Source organism: Carcharodon carcharias, chromosome 1 (assembly GCF_017639515.1).
Source record: "Carcharodon carcharias isolate sCarCar2 chromosome 1, sCarCar2.pri, whole genome shotgun sequence".
Classification (NCBI taxonomy): domain Eukaryota; kingdom Metazoa; phylum Chordata; class Chondrichthyes; order Lamniformes; family Lamnidae; genus Carcharodon; species Carcharodon carcharias.
In genome coordinates this window covers 199,530,940-199,550,343 of record NC_054467.1, presented here as the reverse complement: position 1 = coordinate 199,550,343, position 19,404 = coordinate 199,530,940, and the positions used below count along the sequence as shown (strand labels likewise).

Genomic DNA, 19,404 nt, shown 5'->3' with positions numbered 1-19,404 from the left:
GAGGCCAGTGCGGGCCAAAGGGAAAATCCTCTGGTGGCTGGAGCCATAACTGATGCAAATGAAGATGACTTTGGCTGTGTGAGACCACATCCTCACAGCCTACAGACATTACTGCAAGAGTTTCTCAGGGAAGCAGCGTTGGCCCAACTAACTTCAGCTATTTTGTCAATAATATTGTTTCTGTTATAGATTAGGCATAAGACTGTTTATTCCAGTAACACCACTGATGACGAACTAGCAAATACCAGCCTATAATTGGACATGACTAACATTAGAGCATGTGATGCCAAGTGGAAGATAACGTTCACATCATCTTTGTTCCTGCTTATTATCATTTTGAACAAGAGAAAGCTCAACCATCTCCCTTTGAACTTCTCTAGAACAATCATCACTCAAGTTCTTCAACATCACCATTTGGGGTTACCATTGACCAGAAGCTGAAGTAGACCAGTCATATCAGAAAACTTAGCTATTAGAGCAGAACAGGGACTTGGTACTTTGCAATGCATGGCTCACCTCCTGAGTCTTCAAAGCCTTTCCACCATCTACCAGGCTCAAGCCAGGATTGTGGTGGAATACTTGCCACTTGTTTGAGTGTACTACAATAGCACGTCCAGCACAAAGTTATTCTTTCTTTGGATGTGGGCTTTGCCAGCTAGGCCAGTATTTGTTGCCCATCCCTAATTGTTCTTGAACTGAGTGACTTGCAAGATCATTTCAGAGGACAGTTAAGAGTCAACCACATTGCTGTGGACCTGGAGTCACATGTAGGCCAGACCAGGTAAGGATGGCAGATTTCCTTCCCTAAAGGAAGGAAACCAGATGAGTTTTTACCACAATTGATGATTTGGCCACCATTACTGAGACTAACTTTCAATTCCAGATTCATTAATCAAATTTAAATTCTACCAGCTGCCTTGGTGGAATTTGAACCCATGCCCCCAGAGCATTAAAATAAAAGTTCTGCTGAAGAGTCATACGGACTCGAAATGTTAACTGTCTTCCTCTCCGCAGATGCTGTCAGACCTGCTGAGTTTTTCCAGATATTTTTGTTTTTGTTCCCAGAGCATTAGCCTGGGCCCCTGGAGTGTTAGTCCAGTGAACTTAACAATATGCCACCATTTCCTCACTATTGAAATGTCAACATGTGGTGCTGAAAGAAGTGGGTTTGAATCTCTGAGTTCCTAATCTTGATTGGGTCTTGGGGAGGTACTGCCATTTGTGGAAGAAGAAAAAGTAGGAAGAAAAGGTAATGAGGCTGATCACATGCATTTTCTGGCCCATTTTAGTATCAGTAATTAAGTTGTCAGCCATGGCTCAGTTTGTAGCACTCTGGCTTCTGAGTCAGAAGGCTGTGGTTCAAGTCCCACTCTAGGATTTAAATGCAATAGTCTAGCTTGACACTCCAATACAGTACTGAGGAAATGCAGCGATATTGTCTTCTAAATGAAACGTTAAACCGAGGGTCCGTCTACCCTCTCGGTGGACATAAAAAATACCATTACATTATTTCAAATAAGAACAGGCAAGCTTTCCCTGGTGTCCTGGCCAATACTTATCCTTCAACCAATCTCACTGAAATAGATTATTTAGTCATGATCACATTAATTGCGCACATTGGCTGCCACATTTCCTACCTTACAGTAGTGACTGCACCTCAAAAGTACTGTAAGGCACTTTGGGACACCTGTTGGTAATGAAAGGTGATATTTAAATGAAAGTTTTTTTCCTGCATAGGATTTGGAGGGTGACATATACTTACTTTTTTGAGTAAGAGTGGTGTGTAGGTACTACACATTAGCACTCTGAATATTCAGCTCCACAAAGCAGAGAGGAAGTGTAATCAAGTTGTACTGTGCTTAGTCACTAACCTGAACTGCATTGAACAGAAGGCTTAGTATTTTAGCAAATTGGACAGACAGCTGGGATGGGTGGCTCCTAGTGGCTGGCTACAGGGAGGATCCTCATACATAATTAGAAATCTGGTTGTTGTGCATTTGAAATTAATGTTGTGATTTATTTGTGAGGCATTGTTCTAGATGGTACTGCAACTCACTTGTAGAGTAGATTCTCCCACTTCTAAATAAAAACAAAAAATAAAAACAAAAAAACTGCGGATGCTGGAAATCCAAAACAAAAACAGAATTACCTGAAAAAACTCAGCAGGTCTGGCAGCATCGGCGGAGAAGAAAAGAGTTGACGTTTCGAGTCCTCGTGACCCTTCGACAGAACTTGAGTTCGAGTCCAAGAAAGAGTTGAAATATAAGCTGGTTTAAGGTGTGTGTGTGGGGGGCGGAGAGATAGAGAGACAGAGAGGTGGAGGGGGGGGGTGGTGTGGTTGTAGGGACAAACAAGCAGTGATAGAAGCAGATCATCAAAAGATGTCAACAACAATAGTACAATAGAACACATAGGTGTTAAAGTTAAAGTTGGTGATATTATCTAAACGAATGTGCTAATTAAGAATGGATGGTAGGGCACTCAAGGTATAGCTCTAGTGGGGTTTTTTTAATAATGTAAATAGGTGGGAAAAGGAAAATCTTTATAATTTATTGGAAAAAAAAAGGAAGGGGGAAACAGAAAGGGGGTGGGGATGGGGGAGAGAGCTCACGACCTAAAGTTGTTGAATTCAATATTCAGTCCGCAAGGCTGTAAAGTCCCTAGTCGGAAGATGAGGTGTTATTCCTCCAGTTTGCATTGGGCTTCACTGGAACAATGCAGCAAGCCAAGGACAGACATGTGGGCAAGAGAGCAGGGTGGAGTGTTAAAATGGCAAGCGACAGGGAGGTTTGGGTCATTCTTGCGGACAGACCGCAGGTGTTCTGCAAAGCGGTCGCCCAGTTTACATTTGGTCTCTCTAATGTAGAGGAGACCACATTGGGAGCAACGAATGCAGTAGACTAAGTTGGGGGAAATGCAAGTGAAATGCTGCTTCACTTGAAAGGAGTGTTTGGGCCCTTGGACGGTGAGGAGAGAGGAAGTGAAGGGGCAGGTGTTGCATCTTTTGCGTGGGCAAGGGGTGGTGCCATAGGAAGGGGTTGAGGAGTAGGGGGTGATGGAGGAGTGGACCAGGGTGTCCCGGAGGGAGCAATCCCTACGGAATGCCGATAAGGGGGGTGAAGGGAAGATGTGTTTGGTGGTGGCATCATGCTGGAGTTGGCAGAAATGGCGGAGGATGATCCTTTGAATGCGGAGGCTGGTAGGGTGATAAGTGAGGACAAGGGGGACCCTATCATGTTTCTGGGAGGGAGGAGAAGGCGTGAGGGCGGATGTGCGGGAGATGGGCTGGACACGGTTGAGGGCCCTGTCAACGACCGTGGGTGGAAAACCTCGGTTAAGGAAGAAGGAGGACATGTCAGAGGAACTGTTTTTGAATGTAGCATCATTGGAACAGATGCAACGGAGGCGAAGGAACTGAGAGAATGGGATGGAGTCCTTACAGGAAGCGGGGTGTGAGGAGCTGTAGTCGAGATAGCTGTGGGAGTCGGTGAGTTTGTAATGGATATTGGTGGACAGTCTATCACCAGAGATTGAGACAGAGAGGTCAAGGAAGGGAAGGGAAGTGTCAGAGATGGACCACGTGAAAATGATGGAGGGGTGGAGATTGGAAGCAAAATTAATAAATTTTTCCAAGTCCCGACGAGAGCATGAAGCGGCACCGAAGTAATCATCGATGTACCGGAGAAAGAGTTGTGGAAGGGGGCCGGAGTAGGACTGCAACAAGGAATGTTCCACATACCCCATAAAGAGACAGGTATAGCTGGGGCCCATGCGGGTACCCATAGCCACACCTTTTATTTGGAGGAAGTGAGAGGAGTTGAAGGAGAAATTGTTCAGCGTGAGAACAAGTTCAGCCAGACGGAGGAGAGTAGTGGTGGATGGGGATTGTTCGGGCCTCTGTTCGAGGAAGAAGCTAAGGGCCCTCAGACCATCCTGGTGGGGGATGGAGGTGTAGAGGGATTGGACGTCCATGGTGAAGAGGAAGCGGTTGGGGCCAGGGAACTGGAAATTGTTGATGTGACGTAAGGTGTCAGAGGAATCACGGATGTAGGTGGGAAGGGACTGGACAAGGGGAGAGAGAAGGGAGTCAAGATAACGAGAAATGAGTTCTGTGGGGCAGGAGCAAGCTGAGACGATCGGTCTACCGGGGCAGTTCTGTTTGTGGATTTTGGGTAGGAGATAGAAGCGGGCCGTCCGAGGTTGGGCGACTATCAGGTTGGAAGCTGTGGGAGGGAGATCCCCAGAGGAGATGAGGTCAGTGACAGTCCTGGAAACAATGGCTTGATGTTCAGTGGTGGGGTCATGGTCCAGGGAGAGGTAGGAGGAAGTGTCTGCACTTCTAGCCTGACCCCACTATTCTGTCTTTTCTGGAATCTCCACCAGTCTTCTGATTGCTTTTCTTTGGCTTTTGGTGTCCCACTGCCTCACTGGGTGCCTCACTCGCCAGGTCTTCGCTTTTTAATTAGGTTTATGCACGGTCAGTCAATGTGAAGAGTAGTCTGCATGCATTCAACTAATTTCTCATGCATCTCAGAGAACCCCCAATTGCTGCTATGACTGCCTCTCAAAAAGCAGAAACTTTGACTTTAATGCATTCTGCTTGATGCACGCGTTGCTGCCACTCTGTCAAAACACAGCTGGGGAATGGGAGATCAGAAGCAGGAATGAAACAAACCAGAGTTACTGAAAAAACAAATATTTAGTGTGAGCTTACTTATTGAAAACCTTCGTTGTTATGTGGAATTTTGAGACCTCCTCAAAATATTGTTTTTTCTGTTTGAAATTCCACAATAAGCCTCAGATGGACTCCAACTAATTTGTGTTTCACATGATATTTATGGACGAATAAGGTTGTGATTCTTAATGCTTCTATTTGGGACAGACTCTTCCTCCATCCTTCTCTGACTGCATCTAGCTCCATGGCTTGCACTTCCACTACTCTGCCTGCAGGTCTACTCTGAGTTATTGTTATAAAAACAAAAAAACTGCGGATGCTGGAAATCCAAAACAAAAACAGAATTACCTGGAAAAACTCAGCAGGTCTGGCAGCATCGGCGGAGAAGAAAAGAGTTGACGTTTCGAGTCCTCATGACCCTTCGACAGAACTTGAGTTCGAGTCCAGGAAAGAGCTGAAATATAAGCTGGTTTAAGGTGTGTGTGTGGGGGGCGGAGAGATAGAGAGACAGAGAGGTGGAGGGGGTTGGTGTGGTTGTAGCGACAAACAAGCAGTGATAGAAGCAGATCATCAAAAGATGTCAACAACAATAGTACAATAGAACACATAGGTGTTAAAGTTAAAGTTGGTGATATTATCTAAACGAATGTGCTAATTAAGAATGGATGGTAGGGCACTCAAGGTATAGCTCTAGTGGGTTTTTTTTTATATAATGGAAATAGGTGGGAAAAGGAAAATCTATATTATTGGAAAAACAAAAGGAAGGGGGAAGAAACGGAAAGGGGGTGGAGATGGAGGAGGGAGTTCAAGATCTAAAGTTGTTGAATTCAATATTCAGTCCGGAAGGCTGTAAAGTGCCTAGTCGGAAGATGAGGTGCTGTTCCTCCAATTTGCTTTGGGCTTCGCTGGAACAATGCAGCAAGCCAAGGACAGACATGTGGGCAAGAGAGCAGGGTGGAGTGTTAAAATGGCAAGCGCAGGGAGGTTTTTGTCATTCTTGCAGGTGTTCTGCAAAGCGGTCGCCCAGTTTATGTTTGGTCTCTCCAATGTAGAGGAGACCGCATTGGAAGCAACGAATGCAGTGGACTAAGTTAGGGGAAAGTGAAGCCCAACGCAAACTGGAGGAACAGCACCTCATCTTCCGACCAGGCACTTTACAGCCTTCCGGACTGAATATTGAATTCGACAACTTTAGATCTTGAACTCCCTCCTCCATCCCCACCCCCTTTCCGTTTATTCCCCCTTCCTTTTGTTTTTTACAATAATTTATATAGATTTTTCTTTTCCCACCTATTTCCATTATTTTTAAATCTTTTATGCCCTGCTAGTCTTTCCACCCCACCCCACTAGAGCTGTACCTTGAGTGCCCTGCCATCCATTCTTAATTAACACATTCGTTTAGATAATAACACCACCTTCAACACCTCTTTGTTCTTTTGTCTGTGACATTTTTTGATTATCTGCTCCTATCACTGCTTGCTTGTCCCTACAACCACACCCCCCCCCACCTTAAACCAGCTTATATTTCACCCCTCTCCTAATATTCACTCAGTTCTGTTGAAGGGTCATGAGGACTCGAAATGTCAACTCTTTTCTTCTCTGCCGATGCTGCCAGACCTGCTGAGTTTTCCAGGTAATTCTGTTTTTGTTTTGGATTTCCAGCATCTGCAGTTTTTTGTTTTTATCGCCTGGTATAACTGCAATTTGTGCATTATTTCTTCACACGCACCTCTTGATCTCATAGATCTCATGGGATCTGAGCATGTCCCACACTAATTGGCTGTGCTCTTTGCGTAGGTCACCAGAATGCGTATTCCACACATTATCAATCCATGCTATCCTAATCCGTCCAACCATTGTAATGGATATGCATAAAAACTCCTGGAAGGAACTTATTTTTGGCACAGTTTTACTTTTGAAAATTACCAGCGGGCTTTAATTTTGTCCCATCGGTAATGCAGGCTAATACCACTGTGAACCTTGTCTTCTCACATCCTGGGCTGGATTTTGCCGTCGGTGAGCAGGGAGCGGGGCCCGCTTGCCGACAGCAAAATGACGCAGGATGACGTCATCCCACCCCATTTAAGTTTCCAGGAAGGCAGGGGCACAGCGAGATCAGCTGTCTGCCCTCCGACCTGTCAATGGCCAATTGAGGCCGTTGACAGGATAATTAAAACAGTTAAAGGCCCTGCCTGTCCAACCTTAAGGTTGGTGGGCAGGCCAAGAGAACCCGGCGGGCTTCTGAAAAAACATGAAACCTCACCACCAGCGGGAATGAGGTTTCATGTAGGGTTTTAAAAAGTTTATTAAAGTTTCAGTGAAATTTATTAACATGTGCCATCTCGTGTGACATTGTCACATGAGGGGGACATGTTAAGGATTTTATTATTTTTCAATTTTTAAAGTTTATACAGCTGTCAGCGATCTCCCTGAGGCAGCACTTAGCCTCAGGGAGATGTGCACTCTTTCATGCGCATGCGAAAAAGAGCATACTCTCGCATTTGGGGAATCCCCCCCTCTGCCCGCACAGGAAGCGCATAGCGCTTCCCGGCAGATGTCACGTTGGGCAGGCCTTAATTGGCCCACCCACTTAAAATGGCCGCAGGGCCCGCTTCTCCGCTGGGGATTGGCTCCCTGCCCGCCGGAAATTGGGTTGGGCCCGCCCGCCCAACAGGCAGAAAATTCTGCCCCCTGTGATTTTCACTAAAATTGTCTTTGAACCTTTTCACTCCACACTTTGGTTGCTAGGCATTTCATCCACATTGCCAATGTTACTTAAAGAATACTCATGTTTTTGCTGCTGTCCGATGATGAATCGCTAGAAACTAGTAATTTTGGCATTGAGGTCTTTTAGTCTGAGTAATTTTCATTCCATAAAGCAGCTTCACCAACTAGCTGTTGTTCTGAAACCTTTGCTGAACCTGGGGTTTGATTTGGCCCACTTTGTGCTTTGCATTGTATTCCTGGTGATGATGTAATGATTCTGAAGATTTTGAGGACCCTTCCCATTACATGCTTCTCAAGATCAGGCTGGTCATGGAGCATTTGGTCTTTGGCATCTTCTTCAGGGCGGATTCCATTCTGGCACTAGTTTTTCACTAACACCGACATGTACCTAGTAGAGGTCTAAACATAGAGCCAAAAAGATGGGGTCTTTTTATACACTGGGTCAACTTATACACTGTGATCTAAGGTATCCCTGTGAAATTGAAATTTCAGCTTAAAATGAAATCTTTCACTTTAGCTTATCAAGTACTAATGAAAAGCAATTTGATAAGATTTACTGTATATAAACTGTAGAAAATATATGTAGAAATGATTGTAATCTACCCGAGGCTACAGTTTTAAAAAATTATAGTTTTTCTGTTTTCACTTTGAGGCTTTGGCCTTGATATGCGTTCATTGAAGTAAAGGCTCTGCTTCTTATGTTTAAACTATTGGGCTGGAATAAATTGTTATTTAGTGAATCAAATATCAACTTGTGAAAAATTTTGCGGGTGAAGCTAATCTGTACCTGTACCATGAAATGTACTTAACGAATCAGTTGCCCATTTTACACATGGGCTGCTTTGCATGGTTAGCTGTTTATTCTAGGGGACTGTTGTCACAGCTTTGGCTTTGCTAAGACTGACATTTTCCAGTTCAAAATGTGGAAACAATGACCATTTTCAACCCATCAATAGCAAGCTGAACCTTTTTTAAATTTTGCTTTTAATGAGAAACAAAGTTTGTCGGTGCGAAGACCATGGCACTCTGGCTTTCATACAGACTTTGTTGGTTACAGTAGGCTGGATTTTACAGCCCCCAGTGGGCATATTTTCAGCAGGAGTGGACATGTAAAATATGTTGGGTGCTGGCCCACCACCTTTTTGCCCACTCCTGACCCATCCCCATAATACAGGGGATGAATAAGGCACCCTCTTGTTCACCTGCCCTTAGGCCTTTTGAGGCCCTTAAGTGATCAATTATTGCTCACTTAAGACCCTCAATCCACCTCCACTGCCATAAAATGTTGGGCACTGGTAGACGGTAAAGAGTCAGAAGGCTGTTTTTTAAGCAACTCTTTTGAAAAGGTGGAATTGAAGAGGGTCTCCTTGCAATCCCAACAGCACCCACTACTGAGTTCTGGTGCTGCTGGGACTGCTAGGTGATTGACTGGCAGCTTTAGAGGGTGGGACTACCTCCCACTGAGGGGCAGAAGTCTCACTCTCGGGTACTTAAGGCTGTCAGTGTGTATTATTGCTGCAAGGCGGCCTTTTTTAAAGTCAGTTGGCTTGGAACTGACTTTCCTTCCAGAGGTGCAAGCAGTACATTCTACCCTTTAAGTCCAGCTCAGTGTTCACCAGCTAAATCAGGCAAATTGCACTGATGCCAATGTGTCCTCTCTAAGTGATGGGGACTGTGGTAGGAAATATTCATGTGCTCATCGTGATGTTTGACTGAAACCTTATAACACTATATTTAGTCCAAGGGATATTGATAAAAATTAGTGCAAAGTAAATTTTGAATTAATATTATGTTAAAAGTTTATTACTTAAAGAATGATAAGTGCTTGGAATAACCTCCCAAGGAGATGACGACTGTTAGTTTAAAAAAAGACTAGATTTACACAGTAAAGGAATGAGCTTTGGGCTGAAAAGCCTTTTCCCATTCTAACTTCCCTATACTCACCCTGATTTGTTTAATGTTCATAGTTATTCTGGTCTGTTAAAATGAGTTATTAATCAGCAGGCCTCAGATTGCCTCTCTGGCGGAGTGAGTATGACTTGGTTGATCCTCCTGCTGATTTTGTTTTTGCCCCACCTGGTGGCCTTCACCTGCCACCTTTCCATAATAACATGAGTAGCTTGCTGTGTCAATAAGCAGCACAAACTAGCAATCTGCCTTTGTCTTAGCTTGTTGGAATTGCAAAATGCTCTACCTCACAACTATGAAGTTTTCACCGTTACAGTTTAAAACTGGACAGTAGTTTTGGAAACCATAGTCTTTAAAACTTCATGTGATGTATTTCACTGCTTCAAACTTTGAACGTTGGGAAAAATATAGATACCACATGTCTCCTTTTTAGAACTCTAATCGTTTACAGTTAAAGTTTGATTATTGTGACGATCAAAGGCTTGATTGGTATTTTGCTGATTTCCATTGAATCTTACACTGGTTCTAATTTCCTGCTTTTGAATATTCAGTGAAATACAGTTTTTAATTTGTAGTTATATTTTTGATGAAGGTGAATTATATTTATGCTGATGAATGGATCACTTCTCCACCTTTTTGTTGATAGCAATTACTATCTGATGAGTAGTAATGCAGCTAGTTGCAAAAGCTAACTACCTCCTCCACTATGCCTTGACTGTAACTGTGGAAGGACACCTCACTGCACCTATATGATTTTTTTTCCTGTTATTCATACAAACCAATCTCTTTGGTGCTTGAAGCCACTTGTTGGAGCCCATATGAGATGGTAACTCATTACATAAAGATATTTCCAGCCAGCAAAGAGGAAACTTGCTTTGTTAGTTGGAGCAGATTTAGAAACCAGCCCCATGTGTTTAAAGGCCAGTGTATGTGCTATTTCATTGCACAACCCAAGGTTCCTTACAATGTTTGAAGCATTTACTATCTAAATTGAAGGGCCTATTTGAGAGACTAATCTCTATGTTCAATTTTACTTTGTTCCTGCTTTACTTTGGTTATTTTATAAACATTATACTTAGAAAAAATGTTAGTGGATAGTTGCGTCCTGTGACCTCATTCAGATTTACAGAAGAAATAATTTGACCTTCAAGTTTGTTGTAAATTTCTGAAAGTTACACAATTTATTCTAACTCTTTTATGCACAAAACTGGTGTACTAATTATGCATTTTTCTTTTTTCTTTTCTCTCGCACCCTAAGGTGAAACATGGAATCCATTAAAACTACATTATCAATTGCGAAATGTCCGTGAACGGTTGGCTAAAAACCTGGTGGAGAAAGGTGTACTGACTACAGAGAAACAGAACTTCCTGCTGTTCGACATGACAACTCACCCACTTACCAACAACATCATCAAGCAGCGCCTCATCAAAAAAGTGCAGGAAGCAGTGCTGGATAAGTGGGTGAATGACCCTCACCGGATGGACAAGCGCTTGCTTGCCCTCATTTACTTAGCCCATGCCTCGGATGTACTGGAGAATGCTTTTGCTCCCCTCTTGGATGAACATTATGACTTGGCCATGAAAAGAGTACGACAGTTACTGGACTTGGATCCTGAAGTTGAATCTATGAAGCCTAATACAAATGAATTGCTTTGGGCTGTAGTGGCAGCCTTTACTAAGTAAAATTTATTGAATTATGTGAAGTATATTCTTTTCCCTCTCCCCCATTATTATTCATGCCCTCCCTAAACTGTAGTTTTTTTTAATCCATGAATTTTGTCCTTTCCTTTCAAAGCTGCTAAAGGCTTTGATTCCAATAAATCCAGGAAGATTATAAATGGCCTATGAAACACTGCATTTAGTACAGCCAAAGAAATACAGTAAACTTTCTTTTGTGGCCTGTCTAAGTTCTCTACCCCCACGTGCATTTAATTGATTCATAGTGTCAAAAGAAAAGCAAATGCAGTTTGTTCCTGATAAATTCATAAACTATCTACCAAGATATTTTATGTCTGTGTCAGCATTTTTATGTAATAGGAATGAATGTAAATGGTAGATTTTAAATTTGGATCAGGTATGTATTTATCTGGACTGTAAACTGCATTGCCAATTAGAATGACCACCATACGCAGTTACTTTTTCAAAAAAAAAATCAAAGTGCTGCTGTGTAAAACATTAAAGATCTGCCTTTTTACTGCAATATTTTCTGCTAGTTTAAAATGTCAATATTGTTCTAAAGGTGAGGTATGTAAGAGAAATATATCTAGTGTTTTTGTTTCGACTCCTTCCCACCATCATTTTAAAACCAGTTACATAAATTTAGGAGTTCCATGCACACTACATTTTAGAAGTTTAAGTAATGCTTTGCAGTATTATATTATAGTTTGTGTGTGGCATCAATTGTAAAATGCTACCAGAAGTGATCTTTTCATTCCATTGAAACTAAGTGTTCATTGCGATGACAGCAATGAAACTGTTAATCTATTGTGACAATACTGCTCACAATGGGCATTGGAAAAAAAGGTGTGCCCATGTAAATTAATAAAACCTTCAAACATTAAATAACTTGCACAAGTCTGATAAATTATGATACATGATCAGGAAATGGCATTATTTTTCTGGTTCATGTCTTAAAGGAACATGGGAAAGTATTTATATAGTCACAATATAGTTGCGTTTTCCTGCCTTAGAGAGATTCTCCTCCATTGAGAATAGATTGAGTTTGCATTTCTTCCCCCTTTTCAATCCTGCCCCAGTAACAGAAGAATAAATCTCTTTAAAGTTTGAAGATTTCTGTTAGTTTTTGTAAGTTTATATGTTTTTGTTACATATATACTTTTTTGTAAGGCATCTCTGTTTTTAAATTATTACATCAACTTAGTAGGCAGAGGGTGCCTTCTAACAATGGTCCATCAATTCACAATTTTAAATGGAAGCAATTCTGGGATAGCCAACATTCCAGTATATCATGTATATAGTTCAACTTGTATATTTACTACCCCATCCTGGTTTTTTGCAAGACACAATGAATTCTACACCTGACCTCATCTGTGCTTAACCACTGATTTATGGTGGAAAGGGGCTTCTTCTGTAAAGCATGTGCAAAACTCTTGTATGTGATTTTGATGTATGTGGAAAAGTACCTTGCCAGTACTTTGACCTATGCATAGCCTTTTATTATGTTATTCAATGTACAGTAAGAGTCAGTTCTATGTCATTGTAAAGAATATATTTCATGTCAAAGAACGCTTGTGACCAATGGCAAGCTGAGTGCAATTTTTTTCATTTCTCTGTTCTTTGTACATTGAAAAAGGATGTGAAATCACTTTTTTTTTGTTTTCTGCAAGTATTACTAACTTTTACTTAATACCAGCTTTAGAAATGTTCCTTTATAGGCATGGCATGTGAATTGTTTGTAGCAATGACAGCCACTGTAATTATTAAGGATGTTCCTTTTGTTGGATAGCAAATATTCCAATTATGGCACAGATTTTATTAGTTTTATATATAATTTGATTTAGCATATTATCTTATGAAATTATTGGCTTTTTTAACCTGTGAGCTCTTTCCATTGCTTGCTTCACTGCTGCTGGTTTCACCAGATGTATATATAGCAAGGAGATGATTAGAAATACAGTGATTCAAGATATACCGCATACTAATGATGGGGCTTACAGGTGTTTGGAAATTATTTTTGTTTAAATATTCAAAGCAAAAATACTAGATGGTGTAGAACTGTAGACTTGAAATTAAAGGGATCCCTGATCTGTATACTAGCTTTTTACCTTTCAGTTAATAAACTATGATTTTGAAAGTGCCTGAACTAGAGCACATCATTTATGCATTTATTCATTCTCATAAGTAATATTTATAGAGGTGGGCACTGTTTTGACATGTCATGCAAGGAAGCATTATGCAGAAGTACAAGCTCTAATTGAATCTAGAGATCTAAGTTTTAAAGTGGGATTGAACTTCTCCACTGTCCATAACCAAGATGTGCTGGTATCTTTTGACATGGTGGAATACTCTATCTGTACTAGGAGGAACTGATGGGAACAAAAGCTGCTCTCATCTTATTATCTTGTTATGGCAGTAATGATGGCTGTGGAGAATGCAAAGGCCCATATATTCTTAACTTGGGAATTCAGACTTAGTGATCTTATTCTAAAATATAGAATGGTGGCATTTAAAATGATCATTTTTAGGGAATGTTATGTGTCATATGTTGGGGCTTTATTCTGGTTTATCTGAAATATGGCTATTTTTCTCAAGATCAACTTCCTATTTCTGTAAACATTTAAGATAACATTAATTTTAATTGACATTCATGCAGCCAGAAAGGAAGTTACAAGCTCCCCTGAAACAAAAATAACTGTCTTTCAACTATAGTGTTTAAAATATTTTCCTGTGAAAAAGTTAATCAAACAATGCAGGTTACAACTATTTTACTTTTTGATCATGATGGTATTGAACTCTGTGCACAGACTTCCGGGCAGTTGACTAGTACAGAGTTGTGTTTAAATAGCTGGAAACTGCCTACATCTTGTAATCCACAGAGCCTTCCATTATGGAATTTTTAACTTGGTAAAGGTAGTTTGGATTGAGGGAATAATGTTATGGTATTTACCAAATTTGTGTTCTGAGTATAATTAGCATAACTCTTGTACTTTAAATGAAGTCTTTAAAAATAATAGATGAAATGGTATGAGCGTGGTTGTGGTTTTCAGAACAATGTTATAAGAACTCTCCCTCTACCTTTCATTTTTTAAAATTTATTTTTGCATTGTATAATAACTGCAGGATTCGTATCATCAAGGAGAAACCCAAGCAAAACCATAAATTTCAAAAATAAAACCAACCAATGAGGAAGCACTGCAAAGCCAGCAAATTACATTGTTTAAAACGGTTATCAGTGATTTTTACTGTCACCTCAATTTCTTAGTGGCCTGAGCATTTAGTCCTTGAAATAATATTCTAAAATAAAATTGTATAAGAAATAAACTTGGCTTTCCACAAATTTGCTTCAAGCTAGACCGGTAAGACAGAATTTTGCCATTGGCAGGGGTGCTCAGTGGGGGCAGTTGGAAAGCTGACCACCGCCCGCAATCGGCACCGCACCACAACTTCATGCTGGCAGGCCAATTGAGGCCCATCCAGCGTGAAAAGTGAGCAGCAGCGCTGAGTGTTGCCTGTGCAGGGCGGGGTGCAAGCCGGCTGAGTACAAACTTAGCGCATGTGCACTGGTGAGCACTGCATAATCTCCCCGAGGCATGGAGCTACCTCAGGGAGATGAAGAGATATAAAAAAAAGTAATAAAACTTGTCCCCTCATGTGACTCTGTAACATAAACAGGGACGTTATTAATGAAAAATTAAAGTTTTTGTTTTATTTTTATTTGCTTTTGGAAATCTCATCCCTTCTGTGCTACCTCTCCACCTTCCCACATGGTACGCTATCTCTCCACCTTCCTACATGGTGTGTGCCCTCTCCACCTTCACTGTCCATGTGAGAAACTTCCCTATTCAGTCACATGGAGTATCAATTCCCTGTTTGCCTCCATGGAGTGCTACACCCCTACCTAGCTCTCTACATAAGGGCATGTTCTAATGAAGAGTCATATGGACTCAAAATGTTAACTCTGTCTTCCCCTCCACAGGTGCTGTCAGACCTGCTGAGATTTTCCAGCAATTTTTGTTTTTGTTTCAGACTTCCAGCATCCACAGTATTTTGCTTTTATCTCTACATAAGGGATCTTGAGTGCAATGGCCAATTGCCAATCTATTTTTCATTTTTAAACCAACTAATCAAAGACAGGGAAAGTAATGATAAAGCTCAATCAGCAACCAACTGGATCTCTAAGAATGTACCTATTTTCCTGTATCCAGATGACTTAGAACAAATACAGGCAGCAGAATATTTGTCGGCTTCCACGCTATGGACCATCAGGCTGATGCATCGCACATATGGGAGAGAAATGTTCGTTCATCGAGCGGGCACGCGCCCGATCCAAATGAGCGTAAAATGACACGTAATGACTTCGGGCAAGCATCTCAACATCATTGTGCACCGGCACAATATTTCGCTTGGGCATGCACAGGAGTCGGAGCCATGCCCGCCATTAGTTAAGAGCTAGTTAAGGCCCTCAACACCCCAACTGACGGCAATTTACCATTGCCTGTGCAATTTTTCCTTTGTCATGTGGACAAAATGAACAGGTAGGCAGCCCACAATTTGCAAAACGTCATCAACGGGCGGGATAAGAAGGGTTAGCATTATTGTCAATGTGAGTAGTGAAGAGTTTTGGTGATAACTTGTTGCTGGTGGCTTATTGGCACTTAGTAGCTTAATCTCTGATTGGAGCTTCATTCTCAGCATTTCCATGCGTCATTTCAGGACTCGGTGTCTTCCAGGCCCCCCTGAGGATTTGGACAGTGTGGATCCTTCCAGGTATCAGACAGTCTTCCCTTACCTTGGTAATGGGGATTGTGCTCTCCGCTGGAGGCACCTCCTCTGAGGAGGTAGAGAGGCGCAGAAGGAAGATGAGGCCAGATGTCCCAATGCAGCTGCCAGGGGAGGGACCTATGGGAGGAGAGGCACAGGACCAAGGTAGCCCAAGGTGGAAGATGACACTATCCTGCTGCGAGGGTTTACATGCGGCGATGCAGCTACCTCAATATGTTCAACGTGCATTGCCGAAGGAGCCTCCATCTCCAGGGACACCGCAACTTCCATTTGTCAGATGATTGGGCCTGAGATCAGCTCTGACTGTGTGGGTGGAAACTTCATGACAGTGGCTCTGAAGTTTACAGTGGCCCTCAACTTCTATGCCTCTGGCTCTTTCCAGGGCTCAGTGGGGGATCTGTGTGGAGTTCCAATCGGCCATCCACGGTTGCATCAATCTGGTGACAGAAGCTTTCTTCAGACAGGTATTCACTTTCATTCATTTCCGTATGGACAAGGACAGCCAGCCAGGCTGAGCGAGCCAGAGGCCTTGCAGCGATTGCTGTGTTCCCCCACCTTCAGGGTGCCATTGACTGCACAAGTGGCATCAGGTCAGCCGGGTGCCAACTTGAGGTTGCTATGGACCTCCCTGCTTGCCATTGATGGACGGGCACCTAGCTGGGATCCTGGGTGCCCCATCTATTTCACACACGGACGCTGACCAGCTGAGGTCAGCGCTTGTGTGAGGGCTTGCAGGTCCGAGTGCAACCCCAGGAACCCCTGATTCTGTTCCTGGAGCTGCATCTCAATGAGAGTCCCCACTCTCTCCATGGAGGAGGCATTGCGTTCAGCCATGAGGGTTAATGCAGTGCTCACACTCACAGGGACTCCCCCAAAACACAGATCATGGCACGCAAACCCTCATGGATCTCCGCCAGATCCTCCCGCACATCCCGCTGGCCATCCAGCATCTGCTGCCTAATGGACCGCTCCAGAGGGCCATCATCAGCCTTTGGCTGAGCATCATCCTGGTCTCCAGCAGTCCTCTGACTGCCAGCACCCTGGGCACTCTGTGCCTCTGCCTGCACCTCAGTTGAGTGTGAAGTGCCCTCACCAATGTGCACTGAGATACTAGCCGCCAAACTAATGCCCACCGAGGTGCTGGGTTCAGCCCCTTGGCTAGCTCCAGCGTGACTGACAGTTAGCACTCAGACTCTAGCACCCCTGAGCTCCATGGGGGGATGGCTAGCCCAAAAACAATTCAACACATTGACCCATGCCAACATAGTACTCACCCTTCTTGAGTGCAGCGTCATTGAAATTCTTCCGACACTGCACCCAGGTGCGCCGCACCACGACGTGGCTGCTCACCCAGGCTGCCACCTCCTCCCATGCCCTCTTTGAGAGGTGCAGTGGCCTCCTCCTCCCATCTCTGGGGACAAGGATGTCCCTTCTGGCAGCCACCTCCTCCAGGAGGGCAGCAAGGCACTCATTCGAAAAATGGTGGGCCGAGTGCCCAGCCAACCTCACCTCCCACTTGGTCTATGAATTCTCGTTTGCAGCCATGTTGCTGCTGCAACTCCGACGTGGGCAGCCTCCCTAGAGCTGCCTGTACCATTTTTGAACTGGCTGCCTGGCTGCAATTGGACCTGGCAGACAACAGGCTCCTGCCCCTGCTCCCGCTCCCGCCTCCTGCCCCTTCTTGGAAGTTCTCCAGCCATAATCACGCTGGGCAGGCCTTAAGAAGTGATCCAGCCCTGATCGCAGGTGACATTCGGCTTCCTGACTGCTCCCACCCACCCCCGCCGAGCTTGCCCGACAAGGGCAAAATTCTGCTCATGACTTCTGCCCATGAATGCTCTCTAGGTGCTTACTGCTCCACTCAAAAGAAAGCTTTCAACGTATGACGGGAATACGTTGTTAAGCCCCAAAATGATGTCAATGTAGAGATCAGACTCATGTCTTGAGGCATGATTCACTTCCGTGTGTTCTGCCGAAGTAAACATGATAGTATGTCATAAATGAAGGCTTCCTAAGCCTTACCATATCTGTATATTAAAGCTGAATACAACGAGAAAACATCTTATATTACATGATCTAATACCTTTTCCTTATAAAACAGCTTATCCCCAATTCATTGAGAATTACCCAAGGAGATCCGTTAGCCTATGACGATACTTGTCTCAATGTAATTTAAGAAAGCTTATATAAACTGTCCTTTTCTTTAATGCTTGGTATATTTTTCAAACTAAAACATCAAAAATAAATAATTTACTAGGCATTGCAGAATTTCATATAAACAAATTTATAACAATGTTAATCTATTCGTATTAATTTTGTACAGATGATGAGCAGAGATCAGTGAATGTTTATAAGCACGTTATTACATTTCCAGACAATCTATATGTTAGGAGCATATGAAGCAATTCAACTAAACACAAAAAGCTATTGCATATTAATATTCTTGCCTAAAGCTTCATTATTCTTAATTTATTTATAAGAAAATTTACCTCATTCCTATTGTTTATGCCCATAGCCTGAATCAAAAGACTTGTGCAACTTCCTCAGCGCATATCAGAGAAGAAATATTAAGATTTATGCTGTCAGGTTTTGGAAAACATTTTCCTTGTTACTCTCCAGGTGAGTACCTTAACTCTGATGTGTCCCTTGACACAACATATCACAACTTTTTGTGGGGGTTGTTTATTTCATCAAATGTAGATAAGTCTAATATTTTGTATATGAGTAAGGCTAATGCTATGTGTAGTGTGCTGAGTTCTGTTGAGCCAGAGAGAGACCTAAGTGTTATAACATACGGGTCTCTGATAGTTCACGACCTGCGTTGCAGTAGTTGTCTTGATTTTCCAATCAAACTGGCAGATCCACCTTTAGCAACAAATGGAGCTTCAGCTGCTCCACATTCCATTGCTGTTGTACAAATTGAGAACACCCACAGGCCCAAGCCACCATCAATTTTGCATCTTCCCTGCCAGGATATTAGAGGCATAATGACATTTTTAATTTTACCTATCATATAAATATATTCTTAACTTATTTGATTATTCTTTCACCACCCCCCACCCCCAAAAGTGGGCCTTTATATCTATATCAGTTGTTTAGATCCAAGATCCTTTCTTGCCACATCTTCAGCCTCCCCCATGTATATATTAGAGTCTGAATTATTTTTATTACCCTTCTATAAACCTTCAATGTTTTTCATAATTTCTTAAGGCTTCTTTCTGCCAAATCACTTCTTCATCATGATTTTCAATTAATATAGCTATATGCATTTAAATTTCAATGCAAGGTAAATACTCCTCGGGGAGAATTTTCCCCATATCGGGCGGGGAGAGCGGGTGCGGGTGCTGGCGCCGCCATTTTGCACGGGTGGGTCAATTAATGCCCGCCCAGCGTGTTTAGCATCTCCTGGGGACAGTGGGAGTGGGCAGACGCAGGCGGAACGGCAATCGCCGCCAGGTCTAATGGCGAACCAGTGGCCTGTTTAAAGCACCGAGGCTGCTGTACATGTCCAGAGGTAGGGGTCAAGGCAAATCAGAAAGAGCCATGCAAGAGGGTAGGGCGGGTGGCCAGTGTGCGCCCAGGTTCTCTGATGAGTGTCTTGCTGCCCTCCTTGAGGAGGTGGCAGTACAGCA

The 19,404-nt window shown here is 42.9% G+C and overlaps 1 protein-coding gene across 1 annotated transcript in view; it reads left to right on the top strand.

Annotated features, from left to right (window-relative positions):
- The window catches only part of golph3a (golgi phosphoprotein 3a), a 148,230-nt gene extending 135,103 nt beyond the window's left edge, over positions 1 to 13,127 (top strand). Inside the window, exon 4 of the mRNA XM_041182885.1 lies at positions 10,569 to 13,127. Coding sequence (XP_041038819.1) covers positions 10,569 to 10,993 — 425 coding nt within the window. The 3' untranslated portion in view covers positions 10,994 to 13,127. The remainder of the gene's footprint in view (positions 1 to 10,568) is intronic.
- The last annotated feature ends 6,277 nt before the right edge of the window (positions 13,128 to 19,404 follow it).